The following is a 20,821-nucleotide window of genomic DNA, read 5'->3' as shown; positions in this document are numbered from 1 at the left end:
TAAAGCCTGGAGGATTCCTGGAGAATCACCAGTCTTCAGTCTACGTGGAAGGCTGGGTTCCATTGTCAGGAAAAGCTGACAACAGAGGCAGCAACAAGGCAGATGCATGCACTAGCAAGGATCAAAGGGCAGCAGGTAAAAGGCAAACAGCTTTCTCCTCATACCTCATATCTATAGGGCATAGGAAAGATCTCTTTTTTTTTTTTTTTTTTTTTTCGAGACAGGGTTTCTCTGTGGCTTTGGAGGCTGTCCTGGAACTCGCTTGGTAGTCCAGGAAAGCTCTCTTAGCCAATCCTTCTAGGATAATACCCTCACAGCCCCTCAGAGGCATGTCAAGTTGTCAATCACGAGTAGCCATCACATATCACCTTATGAGACCTGGAGATACTACTCAGAGTATAAAATAACAAAATCTGGCTTTGGGGAAACAAGCTATCCATGTTTATCAGGAGTTTTGAGTATTTATTTGACCCCGTAATTAATGTCTTTTTTGTTGTTGTTGTTGTTGTTTCTGGTTTTTTAAGACAGGGTTTCTCTGTACTGTTTTGGAGGCTGTCCTGGAACTCGCTCTGTAGACCAGGCTGGCCTCGAACTCACAGAGATCTGCCCGCTTCTGCCTCCTGAGTGCTGGGATTAAAGGCTTACGCCACCAATGCCTGGCTTGTTCTTTTTTATTGTCTCTAAATAATCACTTCCCTTTAAAATGGGCTCCCTCTATCTTTTTTTTCCCCTTTGTTTTTTTGAGACAGAGTTTCTCTGTGTAGCCCTGGCTGTCCTGTCCTGGGACTCACTTTGTAGACCAAGTTGGCCTCAAACTCACAAAGATCTGACTGCTGTGCCTCCTGACTGCAGGTATCAAAGACATGTGCCACCACCACCTGGCCCATCAGGTGTTTTAGAGAGGCAAAGAATCACAGCTTCACAGAGTTAAACAAATGCAGCATAAACAAAACTCACATACTTAAAATAATGTTCTACCACAGGCTGCTGTTGCAGAGAATCTGAGTTTAGTTCCCAGTGTCCACTTCATTGGCTCACAAGCCACATGTAACTCCAGAGAATCTGACACTTTCGGGCCTCTGTGGATGTTGCATACAAGTGTGCACATACAGGCAAGTAGGTACACATGAATAAGTTAAAAAATTTAGCTGGGTAGTGGTGGCATGTGTCTTTAATCCCAGAACTCAGGAGGCAGAGACAGGCAGACCTCTGTCTACAGAGTAAGGTCCAGGATAGTCAGGGTTACACAGAGAAACCCTGCCTTGAAAAACAAAAACAAACAAAAATTTTAAAGCTATAGAAACATTCTTTTCTCCTTTCCTTCCTCTTTTCTCCTCTCCTTCCCTTTTGAGACATTTTTAACTTGCTGTTTAAGTTCAGATGACCTTATTTTTTTTTTAAGATTTATTTGTTTATTACATATACACTGTGCTGCCTACAGGCCAGAAGAGGGCACCAGATTGAATTGTAGATGGTTGTGAGCCACCATATGGTTGCTGGGAATTGAACTCAGGACCCCTGGAAGAGCAGTCAGTGCTCTTAACCTCTGAGCCATCTCTCCAGCCCCCATCTTATTTCTTAAAAGTAAATAATACAGTCATTACATTTAAAATACACAGAATTATAAATTTAAAATCAACATATATATAAGCACTGTAATATTTTGATAAAAATCCTTTCTCCAATACATTTATAGGTACATGTACAAAACATGTTTGTTAATTACAATTATTTACTTTGTGTGTGTGCTTGCAGGGGTCAGGGAACAACTTACTAGAGTCCTTTCTTTCCACTCTGTGGGTCCCTGGGATTGAGGTCCTCAGACTTGGCAGCAAACATCTTTACCACGTGAACCATCTCATACCAGCTGTGTTTTTGTTACTTGAAAACAGAGAAGGGGCTGGGAGTGGTGGAGCACACCTTTAGTCAGCACTAGGGAGGCAGAGGCAGATGATCTATGTGAATTAGAGGCCAGCCTGACCTACAGAGCTTTTCCCAGGGAAGCCAGGGCTACACAGAGAAACCCTGTCTCAAAATGCCAGAAAAAGGGAAGGGAGAAGGGGTTACTTCTCAGAATGGATAGAAGCTCTTTCACTTTTGTTTTTTTTCTTTGAATCTTTTTGTTTTGGATGGAACCTAAAGCCTGGAGTCCTAGTCTAGAACTCTACTACTACCTAGGCCCTCTCTTTCATTTTAAATAAGAGTGATTCATGCAGGTAAGACAGAAAATTGCTCTAGTCTCTTGAGAGCTTAGAGCAGTTGACAAACATGGGTGTGTGGTTATTTTGTGGATGACAACCCACCTCCACCCTCGCCAAGACAGGATTTTTCTGTGTAGCCCTGGCTGTCATGAGACTTGCTCTGTAGACCAGGCTGGCCTCAAACTCAGAGATCTACCTGCCTCTGTCTCCCCAGTTATGGGTCTATTTTGAGGGTGATCTTCAACTATGAGGAGAAAAAAGTAAACTGAAAGGCAGTGGGTTGGTTGTAAAGGTGTTTCTTTTCAGGTCATTGTCCAGGTTTGTTCTGTGACAGCCTGGAAGGTCTTAGCATAAGATAAAAATATCAATTTACAGGCATTAAACATTATGGGTGACTAATTAACTGACTGTACATGTAGCAACACCATAATCTGGGGTGAAATTTATTTCTTTTCTTCTTTTCCTTTTTTTTTTTTTTTTTTTGGCAAAGGTTTCATGTAGCAAGGCAAGCCTTGAACTTAGTATCCAGCCAAGATGACCATGAGCTTTTAGTTTTCCTCTTTCCACTACTTGCCTGCTGGGATTACAGGCATAAACCACCATGGATGGTTTGTGAGGGCTTTGTGCATGTTAGGAAAGCAGTCTACCAGTGGGCTGTCCTAAGCCCATAGTCATTGCTCTTTTAATATAGTGGCCCTTAGGTTGGGTGTGTGACTGCTTTTGTTTTAGCATTAGCATGTTTGTAGTAATCATATTAGAAATGCTAATTCTGAGTAGATCATTAAGGACTCTTCTAATCATTGTACTTTTCAAGGGTACTCATTTAGAATGGCTTTGTTTTCCCCACTTGGCAGCCTGGTAGCTGGCATGGTGCTGTAAGTGTTCAAAAGCGTGTCTCTGCCATTGGCATTGATTGAAAACCTTAGGAATTTCTGCCAAGTTCTCGTGATCTAATCCTCTCCTGAAAGCACAAAGCTCAAGTGTGTGCTGAAATGCCTGAGTCAGCTGCTCAAGGGATATACTGGCTACACTCCTGCTCATTCTTCCAGGATGAAAAATCTCCTTGGTGACCCAAGGCAGAAAGCTTTTACTTTCTCCACCCAGAAATGCATTTTTAAAAACATGCAGGAAAAAGATGCACACATGTGCAAGTATCTGTACTGTTGTCTAAATGGCAACATTAGAATTGTTTCCTAGTGTTATGCTTGATTTCAGTAGATGCTAGTGTGGTGTTTTTTGCTTGTCTGTTTCATTTGTTAGTTTGAGACAGGGTCTTATTTCATAGCCTTGGCTGGCCTGGTACTCTCTAGATAGACCCAGCTGGCTGTGAACTCACAGAGATCCACCTATCTCTGCCTCCCAAGTTCTGGGATTAATTTAATAATTTAAGACGATGGCTTCATCTCTTCTACTGACTAGGGTTAATTTTTTAAATTTCTCCAGCTTCCTAAGTCAGGAAAGAATAGCACCTGCTATTTCCTGACTACTTACTGTGGCCAGAGCTTGCACTTGTTTATAATCACTCTAGTTTTTTAGGTGAGGACCTTCGAAACAGCAGGTAACCATAGAGCTTTGAAGCAGTGAGAATTGAACCAGCAAGTCCCTTCCCAAAGGCTTTTCCATTGTGTTGTAGAAGAGTTCAGTATTCATAAAATACCATTGTTGGATGACATGGAGAGGGACAGGGGATAATGACCTATTGACTGTTGTCAACATTACTAAATAAAAATACAAGTAGCAAACAGTAAACATACTACCATTGCATGAAATTGGTGGATAGACAGACAAATAAATGTGTTTGTTTTTACACTGTGCTTAGCATATGTAGCACCTCTACATGATCATACAATAGTTACCTTTACAGATAGAAATCAATCATTATTATAAAATTTCTGGGTTGTTTTATGTGATGTGTATCAATAATACCTCATTAAAAAACCTAAGCCGGGCAGTGGTGGCACACGCCTTTAATCCCAGCACTCGGGAGGCAGAGGCAGGTGGATTTCTGTGAGTTCGAGGCCGGGCTGGACTGACAGCCTCCAAAACAATACAGAGAAACCCTGTCTCGTAAAAACCAAAAAAAAAAAAAAAAACCTGAAGCTTTTCGAGCACAACCATGATAGAAGTGGAAAATTCCATACCTGACCTAATACTGCAGTCCAAATGAAGATGCTTTTGCCTATGCATATTTATACTGTTTATATGAAAGTGGATTTCCTGTTCATCTTCCCATGTATATACAAATATTTTTACCTCCAAGTATATATGAATACTTCAAAATTTGTAAGGCTTCTGCTGGCAAGCATATCAGATAAGGTATACTCAACCTATATTTATTCAAAAGAGAATTTAATGGGAAAAGACTATTTTGAAAAGGCAAGGGGTTTCAGTTGAGTTGGTTTTGTGCTTGTATATAAACACATTTTTTATTAACACAGAATAATGTATATAGCTTTCTCTACCTAAAGCATTCCTTTAGGGTAGGATCTAAGCCTTATTTGCCCTTTTATCAACTGGGCTGAAATACTTTCCTTAGTATAGGGAAGAAAGATATATGTTTTTCTGACATTTGAAAGATTCTCATGTACAAAAGAGATTAAGATTGTTATGTGTGTTTCAGTGGGTGAAGGCATTAAGGCGAATCCCCTCAGTGTGAGTTCAGAAAATGTGGAATAAAGCTCAAGGACATTTGAGTTTTGATTTTCACTTTGCTCTAGATGTTGCATGTATGTGAATATTTCAGTTTTCATTTGATCATAAACAGCAATACTAACCTCCTTTGCTTTTCGTTTTTTATTGTGTTTTTCATAGTCAAATTCATCCGAGAAGTAACACCATACATCAAGAAGCCGTCTTTAGTATCAGATCTGCCGTGGGAAGGTGCTGCTCCCCAATCACCAAACTTCAGTGGCAGTGAAGACTCTGGTTCTCCAAAGCATCAGAACAGCACCAAGGACAGGAAGGTCATCCCTCTCAAAATGTGCTTTGCTGCTAGAAACCTAAGCATGCCAGATCTGGAGAACAGGTGAGTGTGAGTGCTGAGAGCATCACACTCTCAGCCTTACAAACTCAAGGACATAACACAGTATCAGTGGCTCCTGCTGAGAGAATTGTTAAGAAGAAAAATGATATTCTGAAATTAGAGATCTGTCTTTAATTTTGGAGCCCTGGATGGCCTCAAACCCACCATCTTCTCACCCAGCCTCCCATGTCTTTTTATAAAGACATTTCTTTGTGTTTTTTTTTTTTTTTGAGACAGGGTTTCTCTGCATAAAAACCCCAGCTGTCCTGGAACTTACCCAGGCTGGCCTCGAACTCACAGAGCTCCACCTGCCTCTGCCTTCCAAGTGCTGAGATAAAAAGCATGTTCCATCACTGTCCATCTATAAGTAAATGTCTTAATTTTGAGTAATGTTATAGTTCAGAAACCACACTGTAGATCAAAGACATCAACTGGCAATGTGACTCTGACAAGTAGGCTTCACAGACCCCTCTGCCTTCTATAAAATGCAAGCAATGGAATGAATAATTTATAATTTTCCTTCTTGTGTTCTATAATGATTTTAATTTCAGTGGCTTTGTGAAAAAGTACTGTTACTCCAAAACAATACAGAGAAACCCTGTCTCATAAAACAAAAAAAAAAAAAAAAGAAAAAAGAAAAAGTAGTGTTAGGCCAGGGATTTGGCAGAGTGGGGGTGACTTAAAAACAAAAATAAATTCGTCCAAAGACCTAAAGACAGGCCCAATATGCTTTTATTCTTGTGGTCTCTGATCTGAATATACCCATGTGCCTAAAGAGAGTAGGGTAAAAGAACATGGAACACAGCAAGAAACTGAAGCCAGGCTTGTCTTGTCAGGCATAGTAGCACGTCTTAAATTCCAGCACTAGGGAGGAAGAAGTAGGCAGATCACTGAATGCAAGACAAAACTGATCTATATAATGAATTCTAGACCAGCCAAGAATAACTTTCTTGAACATGTAAGGCTTTCATGTGATTTAAACTTCTTGAGTGTTTTATGTAGTATCTCAAAAAATTGCAGCTTATTACTGGGCGGTGGTGGCAAATGCCTTTAATCCAGCATTTGGGAGGCAGAGGCATCTCTGTGAGTTTGAGGCCAGCCTGGTCTACAGAGAGAGTTCCAGGACAGCCTCCAAAACAATACAGAGAAACCCTATCTGGAAACCCCCCCCCAAAAAAATGATTGTTGTTGATCCTACCTACAAAACAATACAGAGAAACCCTATCTGGAAACCCCCCCCCAAAAAAATGATTGTTGTTGATCCTACCTACAAAACAACTTCCTGCCCATTTCATCATTTGAGCCCTTCTGTCTTAGTGTCTACTCCTGATTAATCAGGCTTAGCTTTATTTTATATCAGATTTCCATTCTTCCAGTTGTTTATAATTAGGATCTAATACCAGGATTTTTAGAAGCTATTCTGTATTAATAGGCTATTCAGTACCTAATGACTCCATGACCTATCTGAGAGACTGTCTCAGGACTGTATACAGTGTAAAGGTTTTTTTTTTCCCCAAAAAGTAATTGTTTTGTGCCTAAAGAAGGATGAACTGACTTCTATCTTTAGTGCTAAGTAGGTCAGTAGGAGGAGTGAAGGAAATTTCTTGTCTGGTTCTTGCCAGCAAATTTTAGTATGTGTTTAAAGAATGTTATGCTGGCCTCAGTGACAGAGCAGTGGGGTGGAAATAAGTAAGTCCTAGAAAATGGTCAGTCTAAAGACTGCAGCCTGAACCAAGCATGGCTTCTCCCAGCCAGTTTGGTGGGAGTGAGAGTGGCTGACTCTTCTGCTAGGATGAGATCATAGCATTCATTGGCCACTGAGTATGAAGAATTCTGTTTGTTTGAGACAGTTTCATGGTGTATCTTAGACTGTCCTAGAACTTACTATAGCCCAGCTGGCCTCAGATTTCTTGCAATTTTGCCTTAGCTACCTGAGCACAGGAGCCATGATGCTCAGCGAGGTGCATTTTGTTTGGCCTTTTTGGTTTTGGCCTTTGCAGTGGTGGGAATTGAACTTTAGGGTCAAATTTTCAACCAAGGCATGCTCCCAGTTCCTGTTTTTATCTTTTGAGATATAACTCAATAAGTAGCCAAGGCCACTGTCCTCCTGCTTCTTTGTAGTGCATACTTTAGTCTCACTTTCAGAAATAACCTTGCCACCAATTTCCTACACACTAAGGAATTATGTAGCAGAGTGGCTGAAATTTTGCTCTTCCCACTCATTTTAGTTAGGGTTTCTATTGCTGTGATGAAAAACTATGGCCAAAAGCAACTGAGGTGAGTCAGGACAACTCAAGGGAGGAGCTTAAGCAGACACTGGAGGAATGCAGCTTCCTGGCTTTCTCCCTGTGGCTTGCTCAGCCTGCTTTCTTACCGTACCCAGGATCACCTGCCTGAGATGTGGCAGTGCCCACAGTGGGTTGGACTCTCCCACATCAATTATCAATCAGAAAATGCCCCCATAGACTTACCTATAGGCAGTCTGGAGATATTTTCTCAATTGAAGTTCCGTCTTAGTAGACGACCCTAGCTTGTGTCAATATGACAAAACCAACCCAGAGCCACTTTCCTAAGTCCTATGACTGTTTGCCAACTTCCCAAATTAAAGAATTATTCTTTAAATGTTTATTAATTTATTATGTGAGTTCAAGTATGCCACAATGTACATGTAGAAGTCAGAGGACAATGTATAGGAGTCAGATCAAAGTCAGGCCATTAGATTTGGCAACAAATATCCTTACTTGCTAAGCCACTCGCCAGCTCTAGAATTAACTTTTTAAAAAGTGTTTTTAGGCCTGGCAGTGGTGGCACACACCTTTAATTTACAAAGCAGAGACAGATGGATCTCTGTGAGTTTGAGGCCAGTCAGGTCTAAAGATCTAGTACCAGGACAGCCAGTGCTGTTACACAGAGAAGCCCTGTTTTAAAAAAACCAAAAAAAGAAAAGTCTTCCTAGGGGAAGAACCAGGTTTATTAATGATCTCACCACATCACCACATAGAAATAGTTTGTGAGTGTGCCCAGAAGTGTAAAGGTTTCCATTGCAGCCCTACTTTGAAAAGTCTTCCTAGGGGAAGAACCAGGTTTATTAATGATCTCACCACATCACCACATAGAAATAGTTTGTGAGTGTGCCCAGAAGTGTAAAGGTTTCCATTGCAGCCCTACTTTGAAAAGTCTTCCTAGGGGAAGAACCAGGTTTATTAATGATCTCACCACATCACCACATAGAAATAGTTTGTGAGTGTGCCCAAAAGTGTAAAGGTTTCCATTGCAGCCTTACTTTGCCTTTACTACCACAGAGGTTTTTTGCTTTTGTCTTGTTTCATTTTTCAAGACAAAGTTTCTCTGTAGCCCTGGCTGTCCTGGAACTCACAGAGATCTGCCCACCTCTACCTCTTGATTGCTGGGATCAATGTTAAAGGAATTTGCTACCACATCCTGATCAGCAATGTCTTTTAAGGCATGGTCTTCATAATAGCCAGAACCAACTGTCCTTTTTTTTTTTTTTCTTTTTGGTAAATTCTTTATAGTTTCTCTGCTGGGTCCCACCAGCATTTCCACATTTTTTTTTAAACATTCCAATCCCAGTTCCCCCTCCCTCCTTTCCTCTCACTCCCTCCACTCCCTGCTCCTCCCATCTGCTCCTTGGAGAGGATAAGACCTCCCCTAGGAAGTCTACTAAGTCTGCCCCATCATCTAGTTGAGGCAGGACCAAGGCACCTCTCTACCTCCACACCCTGGAGTCTAGGCTGGGCAAGGTATCTCTGCATATAGAATGGGCTCCACTAAGTCAGTTTGTGCACTAGTGTTAGGTCTTGGACCCACTGCCAGTGGCCTCACATTGTCCTAGACATACCATTGTCATCTATATTAAGGAGTCTAGTTTGGTCTTATGCAGGTTCCCCATTTTTCAGACCTGAGTCAGAGATTTCTCACTAGCTTGGATCAGCTGATTTTGTGTGTTTCCCCATCATGGTCTTGACTCCTTTGTTCATAATTTTGCTCCTTCCTCACTTCGATTGTATTCCAGGAGCTTGGCCTATTGGTTAATTGTAGTTGTGGATTTCTGCATCTGCTTCCATCTGTTTCTGGAAGAGGGTTCAAGCTTCTCTGGGGTTATGGATTGTAAACTGGGTATCTTTTGCTTTATGTCTGGTATCCATGTATGAGTGAGTACATACTATATTTGTCTTTCTGGTTTTGGGTCACCTCACTCAGGATGGCTTCTTCTTTTTCTTTTTCCTCCCTTTTCTTTTTCTTTTCTTTTTTTTCCAAGATAGGGTTTCTCTGTGGCTTTGGAGGTTGTCCTGGAACTCACTCTGTAGACCAGCTGGCCTCAAACTCAGAGTTCCGCCTGTTTCTGCCTCCCAAGTGCTGGGTGGGATTAAAGGCGTGCACCACCAACACCCGACCTGGATGATTTTTTTCTAGTTTTGTCCATTTGCCTTCAAATTTTAGAATGTCATTGTTTCTCACCACTGAGTAGTACACCATTGTGTGGACCAACTGTCCTTTATGACATTTTTTGGGAACTATAATTAACTGTGTTTTATCAACTGTTCATTTTGTGCCTTCCCTGTTACACTGTAGGCTCAATTAGGGTAGAGACTGGATTTTTTTTTCTTTTGGTCTGTGTTTCTGCAATACTAACACAATATCTGTCATTTAGTAGGGGCTCAATTGATATGTATCTAAGGAAGAATAGATTGGGGGCCAGAGAGGTGGCTCAGTGTTAGTGATTGCTATTCCCCCAGAGGACCCAAGCAAGTTCAGTTCCCAGCACACACCTGTGACTCCAGTTCTAAGGCATCTGATAATTTCTTCTGGCATCTGTGTGTATCCACACACACCATAAATACAAATAACAAAATAAATCTTAAAAGAAACTATAGACTAAGCAGAATTTGAGAATAAACACTTGCCATATAAAAACAAGGTGTTTGGAGGTGGCATTGCGGTCCGTCCAGACCTGTCATCCTAGCACTTAGGATTGTCATGAATTTGAGGCTAGTCAGGCAGCATAGTGAGACCTTCTCTCAAAATAATAGAAAGTAGGGCCAGCAAAATGGCTAAGCAGGTAGAGCTGCCTGTCACCAAGCCTGACAACCTCCATTTGATCCCTGGGACTCACATGGTAGAAAGAGAAAAATGATTCCCACAAGTTATCCTCTGACCTCTACACTCAACACTGGCACACGCATCTGAATACACATGCACACCCCCACATACAGATTGAGCAACAACCCCCCTCGAAAAATTTTAATGCAAGATGAACAAGTGAAAACAAAGATCAATAAAACTAGACTAGGAAGATGACCGAGCTTGTAAAAGTACTTGTAGCACAACCCTAATGACCTGAGTTTGACCTGATCTCACTGTAGAACTAGAAGGGAAGGGTGCATGACTGTTAGTAACCCTGGAGGCCAGCCTTGGAACTGCTGATCTAAAGTTAGTAACCCTGGAGGCCAGCCTTGGAACTGCTGATCTAAAGTTAGTAACCCTGGAGGCCAGCCTTGGAACTGCTGATCTAAAGTTAGTAACCCTGGAGGCCAGCCTTGGAACTGCTGATCTAAAGTTAGTAACCCTGAGGCCAGCCTTGGAACTGCTGATCTAAAGTTAGTAACCCTGAGGCCAGCCTTGGAACTGCTGATCTAAAGTTAGTAACCCTGGAGGCCAGCCTTGGAACTGCTGATCTAAAGTTAGTAACCCTGAGGCCAGCCTTGGAACTGCTGATCTAAAGTTAGTAACCCTGAGGCCAGCCTTGGAACTGCTGATCTAAAGTTAGTAACCCTGGAGGCCAGCCTTGGAACTGCTGATCTAAAGTTAGCTTTGGCCAAGTATTGAAGTAATAGTAGCAGCAGCAGGAGCACATGTCTTCAATCCTAGCATTTGGGGGGCAAGAGCAAGTGGATCTCTGTGAGTTTGGGCCCCGCTGAGTCTATATAGGGAGTTCCAGACCAGCCAGGACTACATAGTGAGGCTTGGTCTCAAATAAGTAAATAAGCAAAATTCTAAATTTTCATGAATAATAATAATAACAAAGAAAAGTAATATCCTGCTAATATCCTTGTATTTCAAATAATATCATTTCAGTTCATTGTTAGGTTTTTTGTGGCTTATACCAGAGATTACCTAGTTTCAAAAAATTATGTGTTTTTGTGTGTGTCTGTTCACATAAGCATAGGTGACCACAGAGGCCAGAGACATTGGCTCTCCTGAGCTGAAGTTATAGGCAGTTTATTTATTTTATTTTATTTAAAAATTTTTTTGAGACAGGGTTTCTCTGTGGCTTTGGAGGCTGTCCTGAAACTCTTGTAGACCAGGCTGGTCTCGAACTCACAGAGATCCTCCTGCCTCTGCCTCCTGAGTGCTGGGATTAAAGACGGGCGCCACCACCGCCCAGTTTATGTTGTTATTATTTGAACCACCAGATTTGGTTGCTGAGATTCAAACCTGGGTCCACTGGAAGAGCAAGCAGCCAGTGCCCTTTAACCACTGAGCCATCTCTCCAGCTCCTAATTATTTAAAAAATTTTTTACATTTTTTTGTTTGTTTTTGTTTTGTTGGTTTTTTGAGACAGGATTTCTCTGTGTAACAGCCCTGGCTGTCCTGAACCTCACTCTTTATACCAAACTGACCTCAAACTCACAGAATTCACCTGCCTCTGCCTCCTGAGAGCTAGGATTAAAGTTGGTGTGTGTCACCACTGCCTCGCTGGTTTTGTTTGTTTTGTGTTTTATTTGTTTGTTTTTGGTTTAACAATTTTTAAAATATAAAATTCTGTTAGCTTTTCATGGTAAAATTCCTGTAATCCCAGCACTTGAGAGATGAAGGCTGGAGGAATGGGAGTTCAGGGTTATCCTCAGCTGCATAGCAAGTGTGATACCTGCCTACAGTACATGGTATATATATATGACCCTGTCTTTTATGTACAAAATACACATGTACATGTGCTCATGTATGTGTGTTGATGTTCCTGCCTGCAATGTCCAACAGACACTGGTTCTGTTTCTTTCACATGGAAATTAAGGCAAAGTGAAGTGTCCTACTACTGACCATCCCATAGGCACAATACAACAGCAAATCCAGCCATTAGTCCCAATTATTGTCCCATGTGTTTATGGTTTTCTCTGGGATTGGACTCTGAGGAATTAAAGTATCTTTACTTGAAAATTACAATATTAGACTAGATTTTCAGTTCATATGTTAACTCTGGTGGTGTGATGACTTGGAACCTATCTCATTTTTCTCTTTTCTCTCTCCATACAGATTGATAGAGCTACATTCTCCTGATAGCAGGAACACCTTGATCCTACGCTGCAAAGATACGGCCACAGCACACTCCTGGTTCGTAGCTATCCATGCCAACATAATGGCTCTCCTCCCACAGGTATTGGCTGAACTCAATGCCATGCTTGGTGCAACCAGTACAGCAGGAGGCAGCAAGGAAGTCAAGCATATTGCCTGGCTGGCAGAACAGGTAGGTGGGAGGCAGAGCAAGGGTTTTACTCATCCCTACTCCTAGTTAGAATACTTCCCTTATAGCATATATCTAGAGTATTATATCTATATCTACCTGCATGATCTCTCTCTGTCACTCTCTCTCTCCATCCTCTGTGTGTGTGCGTGTGTGTGTGTGTGTGTGTGTGTGAGAGAGAGAGAGAGAGAGAGAGAGAGAGAGAGAGAGAGAGAGAGAGAGAGTCTCACCATGTAGACTAGGTCTAGGTTGGCCTGCCTCCTCTTCACCAATGCTCCACCATGCCTGCCTGTCTGCAGCTACATTTGTCACTCCGTTCCTAGATATCCACATTGCAACCCTTCTGTTGGTCTTTTGTTTTTCCTCCCTAACTGCCTTTCTACCTTCTAATCATCACCTCCAGCAGCAGAATTGATCTTCGTGGTATCATCATTACAATATAACTAAGAGGAGGTTCCTGTTACCATCTCTCTAAACAGAATGAGGTGCTTTTTGTGATTTAGAACTAGGGTCAAGATACTGGAGAGATGGGCATTGGTGGCGTACACCTTTATTTCCAGCACCCGGGAGGAAGAGGCAGGTGGATCTCTGTGAGTTCGAGGCCAGCCTGGTCTACAGAGCTAGTTCCAGGACAGCCTCCAAAACAATACAGAGAAACCCTGTCTCCAAAAAAAAAAAAAAAAAGAGTGTTTCTATGCAATCAGGAAAACCAGAGTTTAGAAACCAACACCTACACAACAAGCTATGTTGTACACATGCCTTTAACTCCTGTTCCAAAGGAATCCAACACCCTTTCCAAGCCTCCATGTACCACACATACACACACAAATATATTTAAAAGGGTGTCTGGTCAGTGAACTTTGTGTATTAATAACACATAGCAGCATGCTTTGACTCTGCTATAATAGCAAGCTAAAAGTCTCAGATGTCATGAGAATAAATGGACATAACTATGTTTTAGTAAACTTTTAGAAAAACAGGTTGAAAGGTGGATTTGACCCAGAGGTTATAGGTTTGCCATTTTTTGTAGACTATTAGTAGTGTTCCCAAGGCCAACAGTCTCTAGTTTATGTCCCTGAACTAGAAGAACTTAAAATATACAAAATATAGAGTTGTAGATTTAACTTCATGGTAGAACACTTATCTGATACATACAAGGACATAGGCTTAATCCCCAATACCACAGGAAGAAAACATAAAATATTTTACAAGCCATTAAACAAGATTCAGTTTAGTCCACAACTAAGATATGAAAAGGAAAGAACCACAAAAGCCTAAGTGTATGCTGAATGTGGGGAACGTTAGAGCTGAAGAGCACAAGTTCTTTTAGATCTCAGGGTCAGCACAATAGGGAAAATTGCATCCCTCACTGGAACAGAGTGAGTTCCAGGACAGCAAGGACTACACAGAGAAACCCTGTCTCAAAAAAAAAAAAAAAAAAAAAAAAAAACTAAAGAAGGGAAGAAAAAAAAACAGGCAAAGAAAATTCTTACTCTCTTACTTACTGTCCTTATCACCCTAATTTATGTCTTTTTCCCTAGCAAATCTTTAGATATTTTCTTTATGCAAATGAAAGAAAATATAAATATATAGTCTCCTTTTCCTCCTAAAAAAGTGTGTATGTATCTGTGTTTGTGTGAGTGTGGGCCTGCACATACCACAGAGAACATTCCAAGGTCAGAGGATAAAGGACAACTTTTGTGGAGTCAGGGTTGTTTTTTTGTTGGTTGGTTTTTTTGTTTTGTTTGTTAAAGATTTGTTTATTTATTATATAAAGTGTTCTGTCTGCATTATGCCTGCAGGCCAGAAGAGAGCACCAGATCTCTTTACAGATGGTTGGGATCCACCATGTGGTTGCTAGGAATTGAACTCAGGTCCTCTGGAAGAGAAACCAATACTCTGAACCACTGAGCCATTTATCTAGCCCCTTGTTTGTTTGTTTTGAGACAGGGTTTCTCTGTTTAACAGCTTGTGCTATGTTAGGTCCTGTCTCAAAAAATTCAGAACTGTGAATATAACTCAGTTGGCAGATTATTTGCTTAGCACGAATAAAACCCTGGGTTCTATCCCCAGTACTGTATAAGCTGGCACACCTGTAAACCTGTACTCTTGAGGTATAAGCAGGAAGATTAGGAAGTTTAAGGCCTTTGACTGCTTAGGAAGTTGTGGGTGCTAGGAACTGAAGCAAGTCCTCTGCAAGTGCAGTAAGTGCTCTTAACCACTGCCCCCTCTCTGGCCTGAAGAATCAACACTTTTAACAAATCATAAATTAACAAAATGCTGTTGCCCTCCCCCCTGTTGGCATTTCAAGTGGATCGACCGCACAGGTATTCTGGCACTCGGGAGTCACAGAATCCTGGGTGTTACACAGCTCAGGTAGAAAGGTATCCTGGAACTCAGGAACCACAGAATACTGAGTGTTACACAGCTCAGGTGGAAAGGTATCCTGAAACTCAGGAGCCAAGGACTACCACAGGTTGTAGTAAGCTTAGCAGCTTACAGCCTTGCCTCAGGGAAAGGCTTCCCCAGTGTATCAGTTGCGCTCAGGCAGGACAGGGTCTTCCAGTTGGGGATGTTTGCCCATTGTAGCAGTTTTGCTCAGCAGGAGGTTCCTCAGTGGAAATTGCTACAGTTCAGCTCTGCTCCTGGAGAGCAGGAGCAGGGTGTAACAACTCTGCTCTGCCAAGGGAAGGTTTCCTTGGCAAAAGTGTTACAGCCCTGCTCGCTCTGCTCTGCCGCAGCCGCAAAAGAAGATCTTCACCCAGAGGTCATCCAAGGGGTTTATTGGGAGGGAAGAATCCAGGAGAGTGGCTGCTGCCAGCCAGGTAGCGTGAACAGCCACAAGCTGAACAGACACAGGGTTTATATAGGGGCTTCCAGGGTGGGGATTGGTCAGATTTTATTGCTGAGCTCCGATTAGTTAGAGCTCTACTCGAGGATTGGCTGGTTTTCTGCACAGGATTAGGGTCAGATTTGGCTCTGGTTTTAGGGCCAAAGTGTGTTTCTTTCTCTGGTCCATTTTAGCCTTTTGGCTCCAATTTTAGGGCCAGGGTACATTTCTTTCACTGACTCTGATTCCAGGGACAAAGTGTGTTCTTTTGGCACTGGTTTCAGGGTCAGGGTACATTACTTTAGTCCTAGTTGCAGGGCCAAAGTGTGTTTCTTTGGCTCTGCTCAGGGTGTGTTTCTTTGACTAGTCCCTTTTCCCTACATCCCCTTTTCCCTCCCCCCATTGAAAATTACTTACTGTTAAGGCAGGGTTTCCTTGAACTCTCATGTAGCCAGGAATGACCTTTAACAGCTGATTTAACCCTCCTGCCTTCACCTCTCAAGTGCTGGCTGGGCTTATAGACATGCACCACTATGCCTGGTAACTGATACTCTTCCACCAGAGATGAATCTTAGAGCACTAGGGAACATCAGTCCTTTCATAGGCTAGACTTCATTTTCCACTCCTAGAATCAGCCTTTACCTTTGGCTAGGAGAAAAGAGATCCAGAGGTGCATGGTAGCACATACCTTTAATCCCAGCACAAAGAAGGCAGAGGTAGGCAGGCAGATCTCTGTGAGTTCAAAGCCACCCAGGACTACAGAGTGAGACCCTATCTCAGAAGAATCTGAGACCCTGAGTTAAATGTTCTTAGTATACACCAGGCATGGTGGTGTACACCTTTGATCCTGGTACTTGAGTGACTAAGGCATGTGGATCTCTATAAATGTGAGGCCAGCTTTGTCTACATAGGGAGACCCTGCCTCAAAAACAAAAAATTACAACACAGAACCAAATAGCTTAGGCCTTTTGCAGATTCCAAGTGTGTGTTTAAAATGTTCTGTCACATCCAAATTACCTTCAGAAATGTTTTGGGTTGTTTGTTTGTTTTAATGTGTTTGGATGTTTTGCCTACATGTATATCTTTATACCACATGAAAGACAGGTGCCAACAAAGGTCAGAAGAGGGTGTGCTTGGGTCCACTGGAACTGGAGTTATAAGAGGGTTGTGAGTTGCTACAATCAAACTCAGGTCCTCTGGAAGAATGGCCAGTGCTCTTAACCACTGAGCCATCTCTTGAGCCCCCTTCATAAGTCTTAAAGAAAAGGAAGAAAAAGTGATTACAAAGACAGCTATTGGAGAGAGAAGTGATTCATCAACTTGAGTTCTCCTGGAGGCAGTCAGCGATGACTTTAATGGGGCAGGAATAAAATACAGCGTTCTTCAGCAACCTTATCTCTGGAGGGCAAAGGTTTTGATGGTGACAGGGCTTTTCTTGAACATAGTCCTTTCCATTTTGACCCTCGATCCTTGACATATGAATAAGTAGTAGTAGGTGGCTGTTTTCCTAGATTTTTAAACTTTCTAGATAGCTGAGCTTTACGCAGATAAAAAATATCTGTGTTTGAAGCCAAAACATGTGCTTCCTAAATAAAATGAAGAGCTCTTGCATCTTTGTTTTCCAAAATAACAGTGTAGCACTAGGAGCCTAGTTCAACAGTAGAGCCGTTGTCTACAATGGGGCCCCTGTTTAAATCAGAGTATCAGAAAGACAAACTGCATCTGATCAATATTTTTATAGTAATTATTGTGTATATATTTGGTGTGTGTGTGTGTGTGTGTGTGTGTGTGTGTGTGTGTGTGTGTGTAGGCTTGTATATTCCACCAGGCAGGCATGGAGGGGTCAGAGGAAAACTTTTGGGAGTCAGTTTTTTCCATCCACTGTGAGCTCCGGAGATCAAACTCAGGTTGTCAGGCTTATATGGCAAGTATTCAAGACAGGGTTTCTCTGCATAGCTTTGGAGGCTGTCCGGAACTTGCTCAGTTTTTAAGGAATGGGATAAAATTGCCATGTCACTAGATAATGCCTGTGACTTATTATTAGCCTTTCAGATACACCCCACTTCACACTTCCCAGGGGGGAATACCCATCTAGGGAAGTGACCTCATGGGGATGAATGTGTATAGCAAGTCTGTTAGGGTGGGGGAGCAGTACTCACAAAGCTCATCGTTATCATGTCATAGTTGGCTCTGATTCTGAATCTCACCATGGAACAGGCTAAACTAGATGGTGGAAGACAGCAGTGGAGGCCTGCTCTCATGGCTGTGACGGAGAAGGACTTGTTGCTTTATGATTGTATGCCATGGACACGAGATGCCTGGGCATCACCATGTCATAGCTACCCTCTTGTTGCCACAAGGTAAGATGAAAGGGAAAAAATGCTCTCAAGTCTACTGTAAAGTGAATTCTACTGCCTTTGGTACCCAAAATAGCATTTAAGAAGCTAACATAGACAAAATGATTTCTCCCAACTTATCATTTTGCAGCTCCTAATTCTTAACAGAATAAATTGCTTCAGTCACTTGTGGTTTTGTGTGTGTGTGTGTGTGTGTGTTTAAAACTTGCTTGGTCATGGAGATAATAGGGGTTTGGAGTGGTTTGGTTTTCCTTATTATTGACTATGACTAGAAAACCACTGAAATTGTAGTAGCCTTTTGAGTAGGTGATGAATTCATTTAAACCAGACTGTGGTATAGTGGATAAAGCATTCAACTTAGCCAAAATATCATTGCAGTGCTCTTGGCAACTAAAGAGCACATAGCAATTAGCGTGTCTTTGTCCTGAAGCCACAAAATGTTCCTAGTGTCACAGATATATGGAGTTGGGTGGGAGAACAATGAGAAATATAAACTTGGACTGTCTTAAGAGATAACTACTGGGGCTGGAGAGATGGCTCAGAGGTTAAGAGCACTGACTGCTCTTCCAGAGGTCCTGAGTTCAATTCCCAGCAACCACATGGTGGCTCACAACCGTCTACAATTCAATCTGGTGCATGCCCTCTTCTGGCATGTAGACAAACTGTATCTGTAATAAATAAATAAATCTTTAAAAAAAGAGAGAGATAACTACTACAAGTAGAAGCACATTCAAATTCAGTTTTACTTAGATTCTAAAGAGTCAGGTGTTGGTATAACTGGAAAGCACCACAAGACTGCTTTTAGAAATCACTCAAAAGTTTCTCTGAGTGCAGTAAACCAGAATCCATGAGAAGTCACAGTGCTCTCTCCTGAGCTGAAGCTGCCTCTTGGTGACGTTTTGTTGTAACTGCCATTTGCCTTTGATGGAAGGAACAAGTGGGAAATAATCTAGTGGTTTCATTAAACAGGGGAGCTGCTCAGAAAAGTACTTGGTAGTAAAAGAGAAAAGTGCTGGTACCAGCCCTGTGCCCATAGAGAACACTGGATGTTTCCTGTTTTCAGTAACAACAGCAACAACAACAAAAATTTTGCTTTTGTGACAGGTTTCATTCACTATGTAGGCTGGTCTAAAACTTAACATCTAACCCGCTAGCCATGAACTCAGAGAGATCCACGTACTTCTGCCTTCCAGGAACTGGAAGTAAAGGTGTGTGTCTCCGTGTGCAGCTTGGTATTATTATTTTCATGAAAATAGAATTTTAAATTGTCATACAGGTACTGGAGAGATGGCTCAGAGGTTAAGAGCACTGACTGTTCTTCCAGAGCTCCTGAGTTCAATTTCCAGCAACCACATAGTGGCTCACAACCATCTGTAATGAGATCTGATGCCCTCTTCTGGCCTGCAGACATACATGGAGGCAGAATATTGTATACATAATAAATAAATAAATTAAAAAAGAAAAACAAAAAAATCTGTTATACCTTCATTTGCTGGTAACTAAATCAAACTTTAAATTGAAAGTTACTTAAAGATTAGATTTCTTTAAAAACTTTCATACAGAAAAAAAAAGAAAAGAAAAAAACTTTCATACAGCTTTCCTGGTTTCTCTAAATTACAGAACAGAGTTAAAGCATCTCCTGAACTTGAGAACTAGCAAGGTATGCTCTCCTTAATTCCTTGAGGGTAGAAGCATCTTGTAAAAGACATACATAGTTCAAGTGTCAGTTCCTATGCCCTCACTCAAGTAAAGCTACCTTGACATCAGAAAACTTGGTCATCTAAGAACGTCCCACTGTGCTTGTGTACAATTCCCCTCAAAAACCTGAGCTACTGTCACTTATTCTTTTTTTGTTTGTTTGTTTGTTTGTTTGTTTTGTTTTTTTCGAGACAGGGTTTCTCTGTGGCTTTGGAGGCTGCCCTGGAACTCGCTTGGTAGTCCAGGCTGGTCTCATACTTACAGAGATCCGCCTGCCTCTGCCTCCTGAGTGCTGGGATTAAAGGCGTGCGACACCAACGCCCAGCTTACTGTCACTTATTCTACTTTGTCTCACTTGTACTGAGAGCAGGACAGGAATGCTACAAAAACAAGGATATGTTTCCACAGTTAAGGTTAGACCAGTTAACTTGTATTCCTAAGATTTAGAAGACTCTAAATAAGCCTTCATTCCATAATGCTAGAAGTTACAGTCACCTCATATTCATTGGATGTCACTCATCAAAGGACTTTAGTAATAAAGAAAATGGGGCAGTTGTGTATGTAAGGTCTACCCAGAGCCATTTTAGCTATGGCAGCAAAAACAAATACAAAGCCAAACATGGTGGCACATACTATAATACTATACATACTATAATACTGGCACTTGAGAGGTAGAGGCAGTAAAACCAGGAGTTCAGGATTGGTTTGGGCTACTACATGAGAGCCTGTGTGAAAAAACAAAGAAAAGAAAACATGCACATGAGAAAAGGGAGTAAGAGTTAGTGTTTGTGTTTCAAATAGCATCAAGAAAATGAAGCCAAGAGGAGCTGCCTACAACTTGGTTGATAAAGTATAAACATTGAGACCTGAGCTCAGATACCCAGAAGTCCTGCAAAAAAACAAAAAACAAACAAACAAACAAAAAAAAAACAAGTACAGATGTAATCCCAATCCTGGGGAGGCAGAGACAGGTGGATCCCTGGAGCTCACTACCTGCCAGCCTAGTGGAATCAGTGAGCTCCAGGTTCAAATGAATACACAGGAAAAAAGATAGCAGAAACATACAGAAAAGGAAAAGAAAGATCTTGATTATCTATAAAACTAAGTAATTACTGGTAAATTAAGAATTAATTATGGGTGGGCAGTGGTTGCGCACGCCTTTAATTCCAGTACTCCGGAGGCAGAGGCGGGTGGATCTCTGTGAGTTCAAGGCCAGCCTGGTCTAAAGAGTTA

At 41.7% G+C, this 20,821-nt stretch overlaps 1 protein-coding gene across 3 annotated transcripts in view; it reads left to right on the top strand.

Moving 5' to 3' along the window:
* Sntb2 (syntrophin beta 2) overlaps positions 1-20,821 on the top strand; it is a 77,279-nt gene that overhangs the window by 37,718 nt on the left and 18,740 nt on the right. For all 3 annotated transcript variants that reach the window (XR_005873450.1, XM_040736592.1, XM_040736591.1), the window contains exons 2-4: positions 5,013-5,226; positions 12,496-12,706; positions 17,751-17,893. Coding sequence is in view for 2 of the 3 variants with exons in the window: in XM_040736592.1 (XP_040592526.1) it covers positions 5,013-5,226; positions 12,496-12,706; positions 17,751-17,893 (568 nt within the window). In the remaining variant the exon portion in view is untranslated. The remainder of the gene's footprint in view (positions 1-5,012; positions 5,227-12,495; positions 12,707-17,750; positions 17,894-20,821) is intronic.

This window comes from Mesocricetus auratus, unplaced genomic scaffold (assembly GCF_017639785.1).
Source record: "Mesocricetus auratus isolate SY011 unplaced genomic scaffold, BCM_Maur_2.0 Super-Scaffold_100062, whole genome shotgun sequence".
Taxonomy (NCBI): domain Eukaryota; kingdom Metazoa; phylum Chordata; class Mammalia; order Rodentia; family Cricetidae; genus Mesocricetus; species Mesocricetus auratus.
The sequence above is the reverse complement of the archived record's forward strand: the minus strand, read 5'-3'. Positions and strand labels throughout refer to the sequence as shown.